The sequence below is a fragment of the Nerophis lumbriciformis genome, linkage group LG07, assembly GCF_033978685.3.
Source record: "Nerophis lumbriciformis linkage group LG07, RoL_Nlum_v2.1, whole genome shotgun sequence".
NCBI lineage: Eukaryota > Metazoa > Chordata > Actinopteri > Syngnathiformes > Syngnathidae > Nerophis > Nerophis lumbriciformis.
The window spans coordinates 12,392,501-12,413,231 of NC_084554.2; the positions used below are offsets into that span (position 1 = coordinate 12,392,501).

Genomic DNA, 20,731 nt, shown 5'->3' on the forward strand with positions numbered 1-20,731 from the left:
CAGTCCACCCTGGAGCCAGACCTAGTTGTGCTGTTAACATTTCTTTCTACAAAGGTGGTGCTAGGTCAGTGAGAATTTTGTATACAAGAACTGAATCAGTAGACTTTATTAAGTTTTTCCAATCAAAATTCTTGAGTATTCTGCAATGATGACACATGGTGGGCCTTCAGTACTTGTAATGTTTTCTATAAATAGATCAAACCAATTTAAGTGTGTGTTTATTAGTCAGTATCCAGCTTGTGATAAAGTAATTTAAGTAGGGCATAGCTATTGAATGAAAGTACAGTTTAGCAGAGTTTGATGTAAAATAGTGTTTTATAAATCTGAAATTTGATGTTGAATTTTAATTTAATCACAGTTTTTTTAACCTTCTGCTTGTGACTGCGTGGGTTCCCTCCGGGTACTCCGGCTTCCTCCCACTTCCAAAGACATGCACCTGGGGATAGGTTGATTGGCAACACTAAATTGGCCCTAGTGTGTGAATGTGAGTGTGAATGTTGTCTGTCTATCTGTGTTGGCCCTGCGATGAGGTGGCGACTTGTCCAGGGTGTACGCCGCCTTCCGCCCGATTGTAGCTGAGATAGGCTCCAGCGCCCCCCGCGACCCCAAAAGGGAATAAGCGGTAGAAAATGGATGGATGGATGGATGCTTGGAGGTTAAAGGGGAACATTATCACCAGACCTATGTAAGCGACATATACCTTGATGTTGCAGAAAAAAGACCATATATTTTTTTAACCGATTTCCGAACTCTAAATGGGTGAATTTTGGCGAAATAAACGCCTTTCTATTATTCGCTCTCGGAGCGATGACGTCACAACGTGACGTCGCATCGGGAAGCAATCCACCATTTTCTCAAACACTGAGTCAAATCAGCTCTGTTATTTTCCGTTTTTTCGACTGTTTTCCGTACCTTGGAGACATCATGCCTCGTCGGTGTGTTGTCGGAGGGTGTAACAACACGAACAGGGACGGATTCAAGTTGTACCAGTGGCCCAAAGATGCGAAAGTGGCAAGAAATTGGACGTTTGTTCCGCACACTTTACCGACGAAAGCTATGCTACGACAGAGATGGCAAGAATGTGTGGATATCCTGCGACACTCAAAGCAGATGCATTTCCAACGATAAAGTCAAAGAAATCTGCCGCCAGACCCCCATTGAATCTGCCGGAGTGTGTGAGCAATTCAGGGACAAAGGACCTCGCTAGCACGGCAAGCAATGGCGGCAGTTTGTTCCCGCAGACGAGCGAGCTAAACCCCCTGGATGTTTTGGCTCACACCGTCCCGAAGATGATCAAGAGAAGAATATCGACCCTAGCTTCCCTGGCCTGCTGACATGAGGGTATGTCTCCAGAATATATTAATTGATGAAAACTGGGCTGTCTGCACTCTCAAAGTGCATGTTGTTGCCAAATGTATTTCATATGCTGTAAACCTAGTTCATAGTTGTTAGTTTCCTTTAATGCCAAACAAACACATACCAATCGTTGTTTAGAAGGCGATTGCCGAATTCGTCCTCGCTTTCTCCCGTGTCGCTGGCTGTCGTGTCGTTTTCGTCGGTTTCGCTTGCATACGGTTCAAACCGATATGGCTCAATAGCTTCAGTTTCTTCTTCAATTTGGTTTTCGCTACCTGCCTCCACACTACAACCATCCGTTTCAATACATGCGTAATCTGTTGAATCGCTTAAGCCGCTGAAATCCGAGTCTGAATCCGAGCTAATGTCGCTATAGCTTGCTGTTCTTTCCGCCATGTTTGTTTGTGTTGGCTTCACTATGTGACGTCACAGGAAAATGGACGGGTGGTTAAAATCAGGCACTTTGAAGCTTTTTTTAGGGATATTGCGTGATGGGTAAAATTTTGAAAAAAACTTCGAAAAATATAATAAGCCACTGGGAACTGATTTTTAATGGTTTTAACAATTCTGAAATTGTGATAATGTTCCCCTTTAACTGTGAATCTAGCACAACTAACAGGAACTCGCATAGCTGTAATTGGCGTAACACCAGGATGCAGAGAGAAGAAGCGACGTGCAGGTTATATGGAGGTTTAATGAACAAAAACACCAAAATGCACACCATGAACATTAGTCACAATAGACAACGAACCAGTGTTGCAAGGAATGCGACACTTTCAGATAAGCCCTCCTGATTAGTGATCAGAGGCAGCGGAGTCCCCTGATCACTAGTCAAGAGCAAGTGTGGAGAAGAGTGCTCAGAAACAGTGAAAAACTCACTGCAAGACGTAAGTAAAACAGGAAGGAGAACAAAATAAGAGCGCTAGACAGGAAAACAATACAAAACTTTTGGGAAAACCCAAAAATTTTGTTCCAAGCCCAGACACATATCGATCAGTTTAAATACTTGGTTTTCTTTTTAGAACTGGCTTGGCAACTTTGACACCTGTGACATAGCAGCTAAAAGGCACAGTAAAGCTTACTGCTTGTTTTTTTTAACTTGGACATGCAGAACTGTATCGTCTGCGTACATCTGGCAAGGTACAGTACAGGCCAAAAGTTTGGACACACCTTCTCATTCAATGTTTTTTTTTTTTTTTCATGACTATTTACATTGTAGATTGTCACTGAAGGCATCAAAACTATGAATGAACACATGTGGAGTTATGTACTTAACAAAAAAAAGGTGAAATAACTGAAAGCATGTTTTATATTCTAGTTTCTTCAAAATAGCCACCCTTTGCTCTGATTACTGCTTTGCACACTCTTGGCATTCTCTCGATGAGCTTCAAGAGGTAGAGGTTTTCACTTTACAGGTGTCATGGTTTTGATGCCTTCAGTGACAATCTACAAGGTAAATAGTCATGAAAATAAAGAAAACGCGTTGAAATGAGAAGGTGTGTCCAAACTTTTGGCCTTTACTGTATATGAGATGGACAAATTTGCGATAGGTCATTGATGTGCATACTGAATGATAACAGGCACGAGATCGAGCCTTGTGGCACACCAAGGTTGGTGTCAGATGTAGTGGATTCACATTGATTTCTTCACATCAATACCAGACAGTTTCACGACTACCTCGACAATTTACAATTGGACAATTTTGTTATTAAAGTTGTGTGATTTTTGGTGTTGAATACCTTTCGTAGTAGAAATCCATAAATGCTGCTCCAACAACAATATCAGATTTTCTTCTTGTTTCTGCTCTCTGCGTTCCTCCTTCACCAACATCTGGATCAGATGAAGAAATATCTGAACGCTCTTGTCGACGACACAATAATCAAAACACATTTTGATGTAACGTTTTTATTTATTTTTTTCATAAAAACCTAACATACAGTACAGGCCAAACGTTTGGACACACCTTTTCATTCAATGTGTTTTCTTTATTTTCATGACTATTTACATTGCAGATTGTCACTGAAGGCATCAAAACTATGAATGAACACATGTGGAGTTATGTACTTAACAAAAAAAGGTGAAATAACTGAAAACATGTTTTGTATTCTAGTTTCTTCAAAATAGCCACCCTTTGCTGTGATTACTGTTTTGCACACTCTTGGCATTCTCTCGATGCGCGTCAAGTCACCTTAATTGGTTTTCACTTCACAGGTGTCATAGTTTTGATGCCTTTAGTGACAATCTACAATGTAAATAGTCATGAAAATTAAAAAAACTAGAGATGTCCGATAATGGCTTTTTTGCCGATATCCGATATTCCGATATTGTCCAACTCTTAATTACTGATTCCAATATCAACCGATACCGATATATACAGTCGTGGAATTAACTAGAGATGTCCGATAATGGCTTTTTTGCCGATATCCGATATTCCGATATTGTCCAACTCTTAATTACCGATGCCAATATCAACCAATACCGATATATACAGTCGTGGAATTAACACATTATTATGCCTAATTTTGTTGTGATGCCCCGCTGGATGCATTAAACAATGTAACAAGGTTTTCCAAAATAAATCAACTCAATCTATGGAAAAAAATGCCAACATGGCACTGCCATATTTATTATTGAAGTCACAAAGTGCATTATTTTTTTTAACATGCCTCAAAACAGCAGCTTGGAATTTGGGACATGCGCTCCCTGAGAGAGCATGAGGAGGTTGAGGTGGGCAGGGTTGGGGGGGCGGGGTTTAGGGGTAGGTGGTAACGGGGGGTGTATATTGTAGCGTCCCGGAAGAGTTAGTGCTGCGAGGGGTTCTGGGTATTTGTTCTGTTGTGTTACGGTGCGGATGTTGTCCCGAAATGTGTTTGTCATTCTTGTTTGGTGTGGGTTCACAGTGTGGCGCATATTTGTAACAGTGTTAAAGTTGTTTATGCGGCCACCCTCAGTGTGACCTGTATGGCTGTTGACCAAGTATGCTTGCATTCAGTTGTGTTTGTGAAAAGCCGTAGATATTGTGTGACTGGGCCGGCAAGCAAAGGCAGTGCCTTTAAGGCAGTGGTTCTTAACCTTGTTGGAGGTACCGAACCCCAGCAGTTTCATATGCGTATTCACCGTATTTTCAAATTCAAGACAAAGTTATATGTTTTTGGTAACACTTTAGTATGGGGAACATATTCTATGTAACAAAGACTTAATTTAGAGTTATTTGGACACTAGGGGAACATATTCTAAGTCAGTGTTTTTCAACCTTTTTTGAGCCAAGACACATTTTTTGCGTTGAAAAAATCCAGAGGCACACCACCAGCAGAAATCGTTAAAAAACGAAACTCAGTTGACAGTAAAAAGTCGTTGTTGCAATTGTCGGATATGAATTCAAACCATAACCATAACCAACCATGCATCACTATAGGTCTTGTCTCAAAGTAGGTGTACTGTCACCACCTGTCACATCAAGCCATGACTTATTTTGTGTTTTTCTGTGTTTTCCTGTAGTGTTTTAGTTCTTGTCTTGCGCTCCTATGTTGGTGTTGATTGTCATGTCATGTACAAATGTACTTTGTGGACGCCGTCTGTTCCACACGCTGTGAGTCTTTGCTGTCGTCCAGCATTCTGTTTTTGTTGACTTTGTAGCCAGTTCAGTTTTAGTTTCGTTCTGTATAGCCTTCCCTAAGCTTCAATGCCTTTTTTTAGGGGCACTCGCCTTTTGTTTATTTTTGGTTTAAGTATTAGATACCTTTTTACCTGCACGCTGCCTCAAGCTGTTTCCGACATCTACAAAGCAATTAGCTACCTGCTGCCACCTACTGATATGGAAGAGTATTACACGGTTACTCCACCGACACTCAACAACAACACATCATTTGCAGACTATAATTACTGCTTTGCAAAAAATATTTTTTACCTAAATAGGTGAAATTAGATAATCTCCCACGGCACACCAGACCGTATCTCACGGGCGGCACAGTGGTTGAAAAACACTGTTCTAAGTAACAAAGACTTAATTTAGAGTTATTTGGACACTAGGGGAACATATTCTAAGTAATAAAGACTTAATTTAGAGTTATTTGGTTAGGGTTAGGGTCACGGTTTTAATAAGGCCATGCAGAATAAGGCATTAAAAAGTACTTAATAATGACTAGTTAAGAGCCAATATGTTACTAATTTGCATGTTAATAAGCAACTAATTAATGGTGAATATGTTCCCCATACTAAAGTGTTACCATGTTTTTTTTACTGGTGCACAAAATGAACCGTGCATGAACATCACCTTGTTCAAACAACAAAACCAACACAGTGCATAAACTCACAACAAATTACTAACCTGCAAATCAGTCAGCTGTTGCCGTATCCGTAATACGCCGATAGGGAGAAGTTTGTATTTACACGATGAGTCGGGTGTGTTTTGACCTCCGCCGAACCCCTGAGCCCGACTCACCGAACCCCTAGGGTTCCATCGAACCCAGGTTAAGAACCACTGCTTTAAGGTTTATTGGCGCTCTGTATTTCTCCCTACGTCCGTGTACACAGCGGCGTTTTAAAAAGTCATGCATTTTACTTTTTGAAACCGATACCGATAATTTCCGATATTACATTTTAAAGCATTTATCGGCCGATAATATCGGCAGCCCGATATTATCGGACATCTCTAAAGAAAACCCATTGAAATTAGAAGGTGTGTCCAAACTTTTGGCCTGTACTGTACATTGTTGTTTTGTGGCAGACTTCTCAGCGTGAACATACTTACAGTAAAAAAGTGTAAACAAATGCCCTAATTGAGACACAGCCTTAGCGAGGACTTTGTGTGTGAGGGAGTTGTCATCTACTGTTTCTAAGACAGATGAGCCATGCAGGCCACCTTTTAGACTCTTTGGAGAAGCCCATAAACATCTGTTGAACAACTGACAAATCCTCAAAACCACGCCCTCTTGAGGTTTCCCACTGAGGCGTACCCGCCGCAGGTGAAAAGTAGATGACCTGACGGGCAAAGCTCATACTCAAGATACTTCCTTCATGCTTTTATTGTTATTTCACCTCGTCAGCATAACGAGTCAAAGTCCAAATGTGGACTGCAAGGACAGCAGCAACATGGCTAGTTGGAGAAAGAGAGAGGCGTTGATTTGGGATCCAGGCGTCCTCCCATAATGCCTCGCTCCTCAACCAGGAAGTACAGTTTCAGGAGCTTACCGCTGCATTCCACTGGTGCTCCGCTCAACAATGTCGACGGTTTAATATTTAACATTTAGCGTGCCAGCCTTTTCTTTTGTGGTGCTCTTATCAGCGCCAAGTATTTATGCTTCATATCAATGATGTTTATGAAGGCAAGTTGTGTGTTCACACTGTACTTTTAACATGTGTTGCCTTTATAAGTACCATAATAGCAACTTGACATATAAGTTATGTTTACCGTACCCATAAGAACCTTAATATAGCATAAACCAATTGAACAAATACAACACATTTCTGTGCTGGGAGTATTCTGGTGATAAATGTATTCCTACTTTGAAAATAAATCAACTTTTTTGTCTCAATCCAATCCAATCCACTTTATTTATATAGCACATTTAAACAACAAAATGTTTCCAAAGTGCTGCACAACAATATTAAAAACAATATTCAAATATTATCCTTAGCTCCACCAATGACTGAATAAAAACAAAAAATAAATACATATAAAACAAAACAATATAAAATAAATTGATTAACAATTATTTTAAAGGGTGAAACCAATTAAAACAGTAAATAGAAATCAAAATTTTAAAAACACAGAGGACAACAGAGGACCACACAACTCACGTAGTGTTAAAAGCCAAAGAATAAAAGTGGGTCTTAAGACGAGACTTAAAATACTCCACTGTGGGAGCAGTTCGAACATGGAGGGGCAGAGTGTTCCAGAGCTTAGTCTCCCCTGGTTTTAAGTCTGGTCTTGGGCACCACGAGCTGGAGCTGGCTCTCGAACCTCAGAGCGCGCGCAGGATTGTAAATTTGGATGAGGTCCGAGATATGTCTACCACAGTTAGTTAGAATAGAAGCAAAGAGAAATGGATTTTAAACTTCATTCAATTTCAAAGATCTTGTGCAGGAAGAGGGCAAGAATTGTGGCTCTTCCATTTTGTGGGGCATTTGCTTCAACGTCTGTTGTGAGGAGCCAGGAGTGGATTCATTCAGGGGTTTTTAACCTTTTGAACCTTAGTGCCCAATTTTTCTACTACAAACAGTGTTGGCGCTAGGAATTTCCCAGGGACCCCATCAAGTCATAACAATGGGGTCCCACAGTAAATTTTTGGGGTCCCACTCTTTTGTAACCGTTTTGAAAACAAACGATAAATGTATGCATTATCCTGTTACATCTCAAATTCTATATTGTTTTGGAAAAAGGTTGTCATAAACGGTAAAGGGTATTCTAGTAAAATATGCAGAGATGAGATGTGTCAGTATCAAAATATTACTTGAAATCAATTTTTGGCAGCAGCAAAGTGGTCGTTTGGGTAGATATGACCGTATTTTTCGAAGTATAAGTCGCTCCGGAGTATAAGCCGCACCGTCCGAAAATGCATAATAAAGAAGGAAAAAAACACATATAAATCGCACTGGAGTATAAGTCTCATTTTTTGGGGAAATGTATTTGATAAAACCCAACACCAAGAATAGACATTTGAAAGGCAATTTAAAATAAATCAAGAATAGTGAACAACAGGCTGAATAAGTGTACGTTATATGAGGCATAAATAACCAACTGAGAAGGTGCCTGGTATGTTAACGTAACATATTATGGTAAGAGTCATTCAAATAACTATAACATATAGAACATGCTATACGTTTACCAAACAATCTGTCACTCCTAATCGCTAAATCCCATGAAATCTTATACGTCTAGTCTCTTACGTGAATGAGATAAATAATGTTATTTGATATTTTACGGTAATGTGTTAATAATTTCATACATAAGTCGCTCCTGAGTATAAGTCGCACCCCCGGCCAAACTATGAAAAAAACTGCGACTTATAGTCCGAAAAATACGGTAACTCTAAAAAGTGTATTTCAACAAGTAAACAGTACAGTAGGTACTTGATTTTGATATATGAAATGCTCATAAGGGTATTCTAGTAAAATATGCGTGTGTGTAAATATCAATATCAATATATTGAATCACTTTTTATCAGGCAATATTACATTTAATGAAAATTTAACATGAATGAATACATCCAAACACTTTATAAATATTTATTATGTGCAGGAAGAAATAACAGTTACAATTGTATGTATCTTCCAAACAAGAAAGAGGTTTTATCACATCAACATCGGACTAACAACACTTCTTTAAATCTCATTAATACCACAGAAAAGGCAAACTGTCACTTTCCGGACACGATAAAGGCTTAAATAATGTCAAACACGTAGCGTTACAATAACCACAAAGATAAAGTGTTTGTCTTACACCTAGTAATCCGCTGTGGACAGATGAAGCCAAGCAATGCAGGTTTAGCGAGCGGTGCACGCTCCCGAGAAGGAAATCACATTTTGGCAGGCATTCACATTTTGGCACAACACCGGCAAATATAAACAAAACAAAACACCGGCAGAAAGCGATAATCGATAAAAAAACAAGCAAACCGGAGTTTTGACCCGGAGAAGGCAGCATCAGTAAAAAAAAAAAATCTGCGTCCCCAGGACGCTTGGACATCCGGAAATGTGCATCTTTTCTGATTTCAATGCGTAAAAAGACACATAAAGTGTGTCAACGCCAACATTGACAAATATTAACACTAAATTAGTAATCTTACTCTTAATTTTATTCATATTTAATAAATATATTTAACCTATTTACAGTTTCCAACCTCATCAAATGATATGAAAGCATGCGTTAATCACAAAGATAATATTTTATTTAAAGCATAAACCTTAGACTTAGGTCAAGGTGGTTAGAAAAACAAGTAGTACTAATCATATATACTGCATAAGAAGGAACTTATAAATAACTGACGAAAAATAAATTCACATACAATTAAATTGTGCTGAGATAAATAGACTAAATTAATAATGAATATGTGTCTTAAGTCAACTGTCAATAAAGTTAAAATGCAATGAAAATAAAGCTTCACCACTTTAGTCATATTTTTTGCGCTTAAGGACATTTAAGAATATGAAGATATTGTCATTATTGCTACTAGTGGTGAAAAAGTGTATTACAACTAAGTACCACTGCAGCTCTTTTGGACCACTGGTGAGAAATCGATATTATTTTGGGCTCGCGGCCTTATGGTTAAGAAACAGAAGATTAATTTATCCGCCATTAATTTATGCGGTTGTTGAATTTTGATGATGAATAAGTTGTGTGACCACGAGCCGAGCGTTCAGACTACAGTTTGTAGTTGCAGAGGATACATATCGGATTTATGACCATAGACGAAAGCGGCCTGGGTTGGATTTGAAAAAAAATGTACTGTTCACACTAGAGGTGGGAATCTTTGGGCACCTCACGATTCAATTACGATTTGGGAGCTACGATTCGATTAAAAATCGATTATTGATGCATCCTTAATTTATATATATTGATGCAGTTTTACAAAACCCAAAACCAGTGAAGTTGGCACGTTGTGTAAATGGTAAATAAAAACAGAATACAATGATTTGCAAATCCTTTTCAACTTATATTCAATTAAATAGACTGCAAAGGCAAGATATTTAACGTTCGAACTGAAAAACTTTTATTTATTGCAAATATTAGCTCATTTGGAATTTGATGCCTGCAACATGTTTTCAAAAAAGCTGGCACAAGTGGCAAAAAAGACTGAGAAAGTTGAGGAATGCTCATTAAACACTTATTTGGAACATCCCACAGGTGAACAGGCTAATTGGGAACAGGTGGGGGCCATGATTGGGTATAATAGCAGCTTCCATGAAATGCTCAGTCATTCTCAAACAAGGATGGGGCGAGGGTCACCACTTTGTGAACAAATGTGTGAGCAAATTGTCGAACAGTTTAAGAACAACATTTCTCAACCAGAATTTAGGGATTTCACCATCTACGGTCCGTAATATCATCAAAAGGTTCAGAGAATCTGGAGAAATCACTGCACGTAAGCAGCAAGGCTGAAAACCAACGTTGAATGCCTGTGACCTTTGATCCCTCAGGCGGTACTGCATCAAAATCTGACATCAGTGTGTAAAGGATATTACCACTTGGCCTCAGGAACGCTTCAGAAAACCACTGTCAGTAACTACAGCTCGTTGCTACATCTGTAAGTGCAAGTTAAAACTCTACTTTGCAAAGCCAAAGCCATTTATCAACAACACCCAGAAATGCTGCTGGCTTCGCTGGGCCCAAGCTCATCTAAGATGGACTGATACAAAGCGGAAAAGTGTTCTGTGGTCTGACGAGTCCACATTTGAAATTGTTTTTGGAAACTGTGGATGTCGTGTCCTCCGGACCAAAGAGGAAAAGAATCATCCGGATTTTTATAGGCGCAAAGTTCAAAAGCCAGCATCTGTGGCTTTTGGCCTAAAAGGAAAGGCCATGTAACACAGTGGTAAAAATGCCCCTGTGACAACTTTTTTGCAATGTGTAGCTGCCATTAAATTACAAGTTAATGATTATTTGCCAAAAAAAAACGTGTTTCTCAGTTCGAACATTAAATATCTTGTCTTTGCAGTCTATTCAATTGAATATAAGTTAAAAAAGATTTGCAAATCATTGCATTCTGTTTTTATTTACGAATTACACAACATGCCAACTTCACTGGTTTGGGTTTTGTACACTTCTTTTCATTTCACAAAATAAACATTTATCACTTACAACTTTTAAAACAGTGCATTTGTAATAAGAAATTCCCATCACATTCATTAAATTCATGTGTGCAAAAGTAGAACATAAGTACCCTCTAATAAAGGAACTGGTTGAATCTCTCAGTGAAGTGGTTCGCTGCAGTCAGCCAAATTTTAGAACTGTCTGCATTATTGATGTTTACTTATCGATTTTATAATCGTACATGTCCGAATTACGATGCATCTAAAAATGTATTATTTCCCCCACCTCTAGTTCACACTGACACTAAAAAACTCACATACATGTCCCATCCTTAGGCTGACGTATGGCTGTGGTAGTTGTGACCCCAAGTTGCAGGAGACAGGAGGACAATGTGCAGGTAAGGCAAGTATACAATTTGAAATGTGGACTCATCTTAGATGAGCTCGGGCCCAGCGAAGCCGGCGGCGTTTCTGGGTGTTGTTGCATAGTAGAGTTTTAACTTGCACTTACAGATGGCATACGGTAACATAACAATCTTCCAGGGCATGCTGGCTTTTAAGGAAGCCTAAATGGCAACCATGAACAGGTGTGCTCTAGTTGCCAATCAGGGACAGGTGAGGGAAACAGCGCTCAGACAAGAGTGGTGAAACCAGACAGGAAATGAACAGAAATAAAAGCGCTGGACAGGAAACAAATACAGAAAATAATGAAACACAAGAACATGTCAGACCTAACACAACAGGTCGTAACACACATATGGGTAAAAAAAATTGTAACTGACCCGCAGTGTGAACATAGCCTTTGATTGTCGACTATGGGCACAGCTAATGGAGACCCCAACAAATAAACAGATCTCATTGTTGGCTTTTTCCACCTCAAAAAAGCTAAATTATTCAGATAAAGAAATAAACACGTCAGAGAATGGTTAGTTTAGGAAGGTCCTCAGGAGCCGGCGCAGGCAGGGCTGTCTTCGGCTCTGGTGCAGTGCAGAAAAGAGGATTCAACTTGACTATCTAGAGCAGGGCTGTTCAACTGGCGGCCCAGGGGTCAAATCCGGCATGGGAGGGAACCTTTGGAGACAAACATTTTTGCAGCAAATTCAAAGTGTTCAAGTTGTATAGAGCAGTGTTCCTTAACCATAAGGCCCGGGCCCATTGTTGGGCTACGAGCGCCCCTTAGAGGGTCACCAAAAAAAATCTGTTTTTCAAATGTAGTCCGCATGGGCCACAGTGGTACTCAGTTGTAGTACACTTTTCCACCACTTGTGGCAGTAATGACAATATCGAACAAACAGAAGAAGTCTAAAGCTAAAGTCATAGAGAAGTTTCTTAAAGGGGAACATTATCACCAGACCTATGTAAGCGTCAATATATACCTTGATGTTGCAGAAAAAAGACCATATATTTTTTTAACCGATTTCCGAACTCTAAATGGGTGAATTTTGGCGAATTAAACGCCTTTCTATTATTCGCTCTCGGAGCGATGACGTCACAACGTGACGTCACATCGGGAAGCAATCCGCCATTTTCTCAAACACATTACAAACACCGAATCAAATCAGCTCTGTTATTTTCCGTTTTTTCGACTGTTTTCCGTACCTTGGAGACATCATGCCTCGTCGGTGTGTTGTCGGAGGGTGTAACAACACGAACAGGGACGGATTCAAGTTGCACCAGTGGCCCAAAGATGCGAAAGTGGCAAGAAATTGGACGAAATTTGTTCAAAATACGAGGGTGTGGGGAAAGCCGACGAAAATGGTCAGTCGTTTGTTCCGCACACTTTACCGACGAAAGCTATGCTACGACAGAGATGGCAAGAATGTGTGGATATCCTGCGACACTCAAAGCAGATGCATTTCCAACGATAAAGTCAAAGTAATCTGACGCCAGACCCCCATTGAATCTGCCGGAGTGTGTGAGCTATTCAGGGACAAAGGACCTCTGTAGCACGGCAAGCAATGGCGGCAGATTGTTCCCGCAAACGAGCGAGCTAAACCCCCTGGATGTCTTGGCTCACACTGCTTCTACCGTCCCTTATGCCACCGAAGATGATCAAGAGAAGAATATCGACCCTAGCTTCCCTGGCCTGCTGACATCAACTCCAAAACTGGACAGATCAGCTTTCAGGAAAAGAGAGCGGATGAGGGTATGTCTTCAGAATATATTAATTGATGAAAACTTTATTCATTACTCGCGTTTTTACGTAAATTATTATACATAAACTGTGTTTACCAATAATTTAGCTTAAAAACATTACAACACTTAAAAACAAACACATACCAATCGTTGGTTAGAAGGCGATCGCCGAATTCGGCCTCGCTTTCTCCCGTGTCGCTGGCTGTCGTGTCGTTTTCGTCGGTTTCGCTTGCATACGGTTCAAACCGATATGGCTCAATAGCTTCAGTTTCTTCTTCAATTTCGCTTAAGCCGCTGAAATGCGAGTCTGAATCCGAGCTAATGTCGCTACCTTGCTGTTCTATCCGCCATGTTTGTTTGTATTGGCATCACTATGTGACGTCACAGGAAAATGGACGGGTGTATATAACGATGGTTAAAATCAGGCACTTTGAAGCTTTTTTTAGGGATATTGCGTGATGGGTAAAATTTGGAAAAAAACTTCAAAAAATAAAATAAGCTACTGGGAACTGATTTTTAATGGTTTTAACCCTTCTGAAATTGTGATAATGTTCCCCTTTAAGCACAAAAATGATGACTAAAGTGGCGTATTTAAATTTAATTAACAGTTTAGTTAAGAAATATATTCATTATTAATTTAGTTTATTTTAACACTGTATAATTGTATGTACATTTTTTTCATAATTTTTCATGAATCCTTTCTTTACACAGTATGTTTGATTAGTACTTATTTTTACTAATCTGCCTGACCTAAGCCTTGATGATAATCTTTGTGATTAACGCATGGTTTCATATCCTTTCACAAGGCGGTAAACTGAAAATAGGTTAAACATAAGTATTGAATGCAATTAAAATCAAAGGTAAGGTTACTATTTCAGTGTTGGTATTAGAGTGGGCACCGGGCCCCTCTGTAGAGGAAAATTTGGGCCCTGAGGCCAAAAAGGTTCAGAAACCCTGGTGTAGGGAAACTTGGACCGCTCTAAACACATTGGCAGATCTTTGCATTGAGAATGACAATTCAACCTAGCTAGGAAACATAGAACACTGGGGTCCAAACGTATAATATACTTACTGAGGTGTTCCTTAAGGCACCACTTTAAGTCCTTTCTTTTTGGCACTTATACTTTTTTTTTCGTATTCTCCATCCATCCGTATTCTGATTTATATAATTTATGTGTTGCTGTAGCTTGTTTACTTCAGATGCAGTCAGTAATCATGTGCAACCTCTTTAGTTATAGTATTAGTGTTCCTAAAGGTTCCTTTTTCGGTCCGCTCTTTCATCATTTGGGCTATTCAACTGGTGGCCCGTGAGTTCGGTTCACAAAACTTGAGAGACTGACATCTTTTAAAGGTGATCTATGACTATAGCTTTTTTGCAGAAGGTCCTTCAAAACAAAAAACACCAGTGCGTTTGTGTAACTGACAAAATGAATAGACCAAGATCAAATGTCAACTGTAGAAGATGCTGGTTCTCATGAATATACAAAGTAAGACTAATAGTGAAGGCCCCCTGGTCCTTGGTTTTCTTGAAATGTGGCCCCAAAATTGAGTTGAATGTCCTTGATCTTGAGGACGCAAACGTTGTAACAATGTTTAGGTAGGTGAACGTTACCGTTGCTGGTCGAAGCTTCATCTCCGTGTCCAATTTCCGAAAAGTCCCATCAAGGCCGACTGCAAGCCATGCCCAAGGCGAGTGGTGACACAGTGAGCTATGTTAGGGGGGCCGTGGGTCCTCAACTCGGGGAGGGGTAATGTCTGATGATTGGACTGCGATGTTGATAGTGGAATCACACTCCTTCGAACCGAAGAGTCGACTCTTAGAAGACACCCCTAATATTTGATATCTTTAATTATAGGATTCCCTTGAGGTCACACACCCAGGGAATCAATCGAGTTCGATCTACTCCAACGGTGACATTTATTGACTGTGTCAACAGCCAATTATTATAAGTAATTTTGCTAATTGCCTGAGTTAAATCCTATCTAATTCTGAGTTGTGTGTTAGCAAATACTGCTTCTGTGTTCGTAGGAAAATGTGTAATTGTCTTCTCTGTCATTAATTTAGTTTTAAAGTATAGCGGTTAATTGTTTAAAATATTTTATGCGACTATCAGATTTTTTCCATATAGTTAACACGTAAATAATTAATTAATCGCAGATAATCTTGCTAGAAGGTTTTTTTTATGCTTTAATAAGAGTACCTTTTAGTTTTTAATACCATAAACAAAACTGGATAATTTATTTGTTTTATGCAAATGTTTGTTTATTAAACGTTATGCTTTTGTTCAGCAGCTCAACATAAAATGTACACACACACACACACACACACACACACACACACCCACACACACACACACACACACACACACACACACACACACACACACACACACACACACACACTATCTTTCACACAAACAAACATACTTTCTCACACATGCCTGCCACTTCTGACACAGGCTCACTTTACAAAACGGTAGCACAAATTAGTAATATTGCACAAAACTTATCCAAACAACAGACAAATAAGTGCTTATTACATTTTAACAGAAGTGTAGATAGAACCATGTTACACCAGAAAACCAGATATTAACATTAAATTCATTTATAGAATAAAAACAGTTTTGAGAAAATGATATAACCGGAAACAACGTATTATATTAATGCATATGTCAGCAGCTGAATTAAGAACCTTTGTAACACGTTTTAAAATGGTTCTATTATCATTTATATACCAAATGATAGATTGTGATATATATCGTTATATATCTGAGCTGCCACCTTACCGTGGTAGAGGAGTTTGCGTGTCCCAATGATCCTAGGAGCTATGTTGTCCGGGGGCTTTCATGCCCCCTGGTAGGGTCTTCCAAGACAAACAGGTCCTAGGTGAGGGATCGGACAAAGAGCAGCTCGAAGACTTCTATGAAAATGCAAGAACCGAGACTCAGATTTCCCTCGCCCGGACGCGGGTCACCGGGGCCCCCCTCCGGAGCCAGGCCCGGAGTTGGGGCACGATGGCGAGCGCCTGGTGGCCGGGCCTGTCCCCATGGGGCCCGGCCGGGCACAGCCCGAAGAGGCAACGTGGGTCCCCCCTCCAATGGGCTCACCACCCATAGCAGGGGCCATAGAGGTCGGGTGCAATGTGAGCTGGGCGGCAGCCGAAGGCAGGGCACTTGGCGGTCCGATCCTCGGCTACAGAAGCTAGCTCTTGGGACGTGGAACGTCACCTCGCTGGGGGGGAAGGAGCCTGAGCTAGTGCGAGAGGTAGAGAAGTTCCGGTTGGATATAATCGGACTCACCTCAACGCACAGCAAGGGCTCCGGAACCAGTTCTCTCGAGAGGGGCTGGACTCTCTTCCACTCTGGCGTTGCCGGCAGTGAGAGGCGACGGGCTGGGGTGGCAATTCTTGTTTCCCCCCGGCTCAGAGCCTGCACGTTGGAGTTCAACCCGGTGGACGAGAGGGTAGCTTCCCTCCGCCTTCGGGTGGGGGGACGGGTCCTGACTGTTGTTTGCGCTTACGCGCCAAACAGCAGCTCAGAGTACCCACCCTTTTTGGATTCACTCGAGGGAGTACTTGAGGGTGCTCCCTCGGGTGATTCCCTCGTTCTACTGGGGGACTTCAACGCTCATATTGGCAACGACAGTGAAACCTGGAGAGGCGTGATTGGGAAGAATGGCCGCCCGGATCTGAACCCGAGTGGTGTTTTGTTATTGGACTTTTGTGCCCGTCACGGATTGTCCATAACGAACACCATGTTCAAGCATAAGGGTGTCCATATGTGCACTTGGCACCAGGACACCCTAGGCCGCAGTTCTATGATCGACTTTGTAGTTGTGTCATCGGATTTGCGGCCTCATGTTTTGGACACTCGGGTGAAGAGAGGGGCGGAGCTTTCTACCGATCACCACTTGGTGGTGAGTTGGCTGCGATGGTGGGGGAGGATGCCGGACAGACCTGGCAGGCCCAAACGCATTGTGAGGGTTTGCTGGGAACGTCTGGCAGAGTCTCCTGTCAGAGAGAGTTTCAATTCCCACCTCCGGAAGAACTTTGAACATGTCACGAGGGAGGTGCTGGACATTGAGTCCGAGTGGACCATGTTCCGCACCTCTATTGTCGAGGCGGCTGATTGGAGCTGTGGCCGCAAGGTAGTTGGTGCCTGTTGTGGCGGTAATCCTAGAACCCGTTGGTGGACACCGGCGGTGAGGGATGCCGTCAAGCTGAAGAAGGAGTCCTATCGGGTTCTTTTGGCTCATGGGACTCCTGAGGCAGCGGACAGGTACCGACAGGCCAAGCGGTGTGCGGCTTCAGCGGTCGCGGAGGCAAAAACTCGGACATGGGAGGAGTTCGGGGAAGCCATGGAAAACGACTTCCGGACGGCTTCGAAGCGATTCTGGACCACCATCCGCCGCCTCAGGAAGGGGAAGCAGTGCACTACCAACACCGTGTATGGTGCGGATGGTGTTCTGCTGACCTCGACTGCGGAAGTTGTGGATCGGTGGAGGGAATACTTCGAAGACCTCCTCAATCCCACCAACACGTCTTCCTATGAGGAAGCAGTGCCTGGGGAATCTGTGGTGGGCTCTCCTATTTCTGGGGCTGAGGTTGCTGAGGTAGTTAAAAAGCTCCTCGGTGGCAAGGCCCCGGGGGTGGATGAGATCCGCCCGGAGTTCCTTAAGGCTCTGGATGCTGTGGGGCTGTCTTGGTTGACAAGACTCTGCAGCATCGCGTGGACATCGGGGGCAGTACCTTTGGATTGGCAGACCGGGGTGGTGGTTCCTCTCTTTAAGAAGGGGAACCGGAGGGTGTGTTCTAACTATCGTGGGATCACACTCCTCAGCCTTCCCGGTAAGGTCTATTCAGGTGTACTGGAGAGGAGGCTACGCCGGATAGTCGAACCTCGGATTCAGGAGGAACAGTGTGGTTTTCGTCCTGGTCGTGGAACTGTGGACCAGCTCTATACTCTCGGCAGGGTCCTTGAGGGTGCATGGGAGTTTGCCCAACCAGTCTACATGTGCTTTGTGGACTTGGAGAAGGCATTCGACCGTGTCCCTCGGGAAGTCCTGTGGGGAGTGCTAAGAGAATATGGGGTTTCGGACTGTCTGATTGTGGCGGTCCGCTCCCTGTATGATCAGTGTCACAGCTTGGTTCGCATTGCCGGCAGTAAGTCGGACACGTTTCCGGTGAGGGTTGGACTCCGCCAAGGCTGCCCTTTGTCACCGATTCTGTTCATAACTTTTATGGACAGAATTTCTAGGCGCAGTCAAGGCGTTGAGGGGATTCGGTTTGGTGGCTGCAGGATTAGGTCTCTGCTTTTTGCAGATGATGTGGTCCTGATGGCTTCATCTAGCCAGGATCTTCAGCTCTCACTGGATCGGTTCGCAGCTGAGTGTGAAGCGACTGGGATGAGAATCAGCACCTCCAAGTCCGAGTCCATGGTTCTCGCCCGGAAAAGGGTGGAGTGCCATCTCCGGGTTGGGGAGGAGATCTTACCCCAAGTGGAGGAGTTCAAGTACCTCGGAGTCTTGTTCACGAGTGAGGGAAGAGTGGATGGTGAGATCGACAGGCGGATCGGTGCGGCGTCTTCAGTAATGCGGACGCTGTATCGATCCGTTGTGGTGAAGAAGGAGCTGAGCCGGAAGGCAAAGCTCTCAATTTACCGGTCGATCTACGTTCCCATCCTCACCTATGGTCATGAGCTTTGGGTTATGACCGAAAGGACAAGATCACGGGTACAAGCGGCCGAAATGAGTTTCCTCCGCCGGGTGGCGGGGCTCTCCCTTAGAGATAGGGTGAGAAGCTCTGTCATCCGGGGAGAGCTCAAAGTAAAGCCGCTGCTCCTCCACATCGAGAGGAGCCAGATGAGGTGGTTCGGGCATCTAGTCAGGATGCCACCCGAGCGCCTCCCTAGGGAGTTGTTTAGGGCACGTCCGACCGGTAGGAGGCCACGAGGAAGACCCAGGACACGTTGGGAAGACTATGTCTCTCGGCTGGCCTGGGAACGCCTCGGGATCCCCCGGGAGGAGCTGGACGAAGTGGCTGGGGAGAGGGAAGTCTGGGCTTCCCTGCTTAGGCTGCTTCCCCCGCGACCCGACCTCGGATAAGCGGAAGAGGATGGATGGATGGATGGATATATATCGTTACCCCAGGAGGCTGCAATATATATCATGTTATAGATTTTAGGCCATATCGCCCGTCTCTAGTTCGAAATATACCGTATTTTTCGGAGTATAAGTCGCTCCGGATTATAAGTTGCACCGGCCGAAAATGCATAATAAAGAAGGAAAAAAACATATATAAGTCGCACTGGAGTATAAGTCGCATTTTTTGGGGAAATTTATTTGATAAAACCCAACACCAAGAATAGACATTTGAAAGGCAATTTAAAATAAATAAAGAATAGTGAACAACAGGCTGAATAAGTGTACGTTATATGAGGCATAAATAACCAACTGAGAACGTGCCTGGTATGTTAACGTAACATATTATGGTAAGAGTCATTCAAATAACTATAACATATAGAACATGCTATACGTTTACCAAACAATCTGTCACTCCTAATGGCTAAATCCCATGAAATCTTATACGTCTAGTCTCTTACGTGAATGAGCTAAATAATATTATTTAATATTTTACGGTAATGTGTTAATAATTTCACACACAAGTCGCTCCTGAGTATAAGTCGCACCCCCGGCCAAACTATGAAAAAAACTGTGACTTATAGTCCGAAAAATACGGTATATACCAAATGATAGGTTGTGATTTATGTTTATCATTATCGCAGGAGGCTGCAATATATATCATGTTATAGATTTTAGGCCATATCGCCCGTCTTTAGTTAGAAATATACAGTACGATACTTGGTATTGGAAATATGAGCCCCACAACAAGGGGAAAAATAAGACATTTTGGACTACAACTGAATAAAAATGGTAGACTCGCACAAAGCTCTTTGAGTAAACCTCTACCATATATGGAGATATCTGCTGACGTAACTAAGGCAAAATACGTCACTAAAGTCTCAAATTCCAAACAGCTCTTTTAAAACAAGTTTGGCAGAAGGCAAGATTGTTTTATAAATATATCTGCCGTGCCTTCATGGTTTGATTCCACATTTTCAGGACTTATAGGAATCCCAAATACACAAAAACAGGTCCCAACAGGTAGGTTTTGCATAGTAGAACCCCTTTAAAGTAAAACCCGCCAAAAAACTGCATTCATTCCTATTATTATTACTATGTTATTTGCTAATCGACGGGTGGAACTTGGCTTGATCATTTGAGAAAAAGTCGTTGTTTGGGTTTTAAGAGCAAAGCAATTAGAGGTGATGCGCTAAGTGAAAATAAACGAGGCGAGGGCTAGCAAACATAATAACGTGGCGGCAGCGGCTGATTGGGCGCCAAAGATGAAAAAGGCCTTTTCAATTAGTCCGACTAATGTTTGTGCCTCCGCTGTTGCCCCGGGTGCGTGTGAAATGCTTGGCGTGGACAA

At 42.2% G+C, this 20,731-nt stretch overlaps 1 protein-coding gene across 7 annotated transcripts in view; it reads left to right on the forward strand.

Moving 5' to 3' along the window:
* rnf32 (ring finger protein 32) overlaps positions 1-20,731 on the forward strand; it is a 221,848-nt gene that overhangs the window by 133,357 nt on the left and 67,760 nt on the right. For 3 of the 7 annotated variants that reach the window (XM_061965817.1, XM_061965819.1, XM_061965816.1), the window contains exon 3: positions 11,443-11,504. The exons of the other annotated variants lie outside the window; for them this stretch is intronic. In XM_061965817.1, coding sequence (XP_061821801.1) covers positions 11,451-11,504 — 54 coding nt within the window. In that variant the 5' untranslated portion in view covers positions 11,443-11,450. The remainder of the gene's footprint in view (positions 1-11,442; positions 11,505-20,731) is intronic. 7 annotated transcript variants of the gene reach the window in all.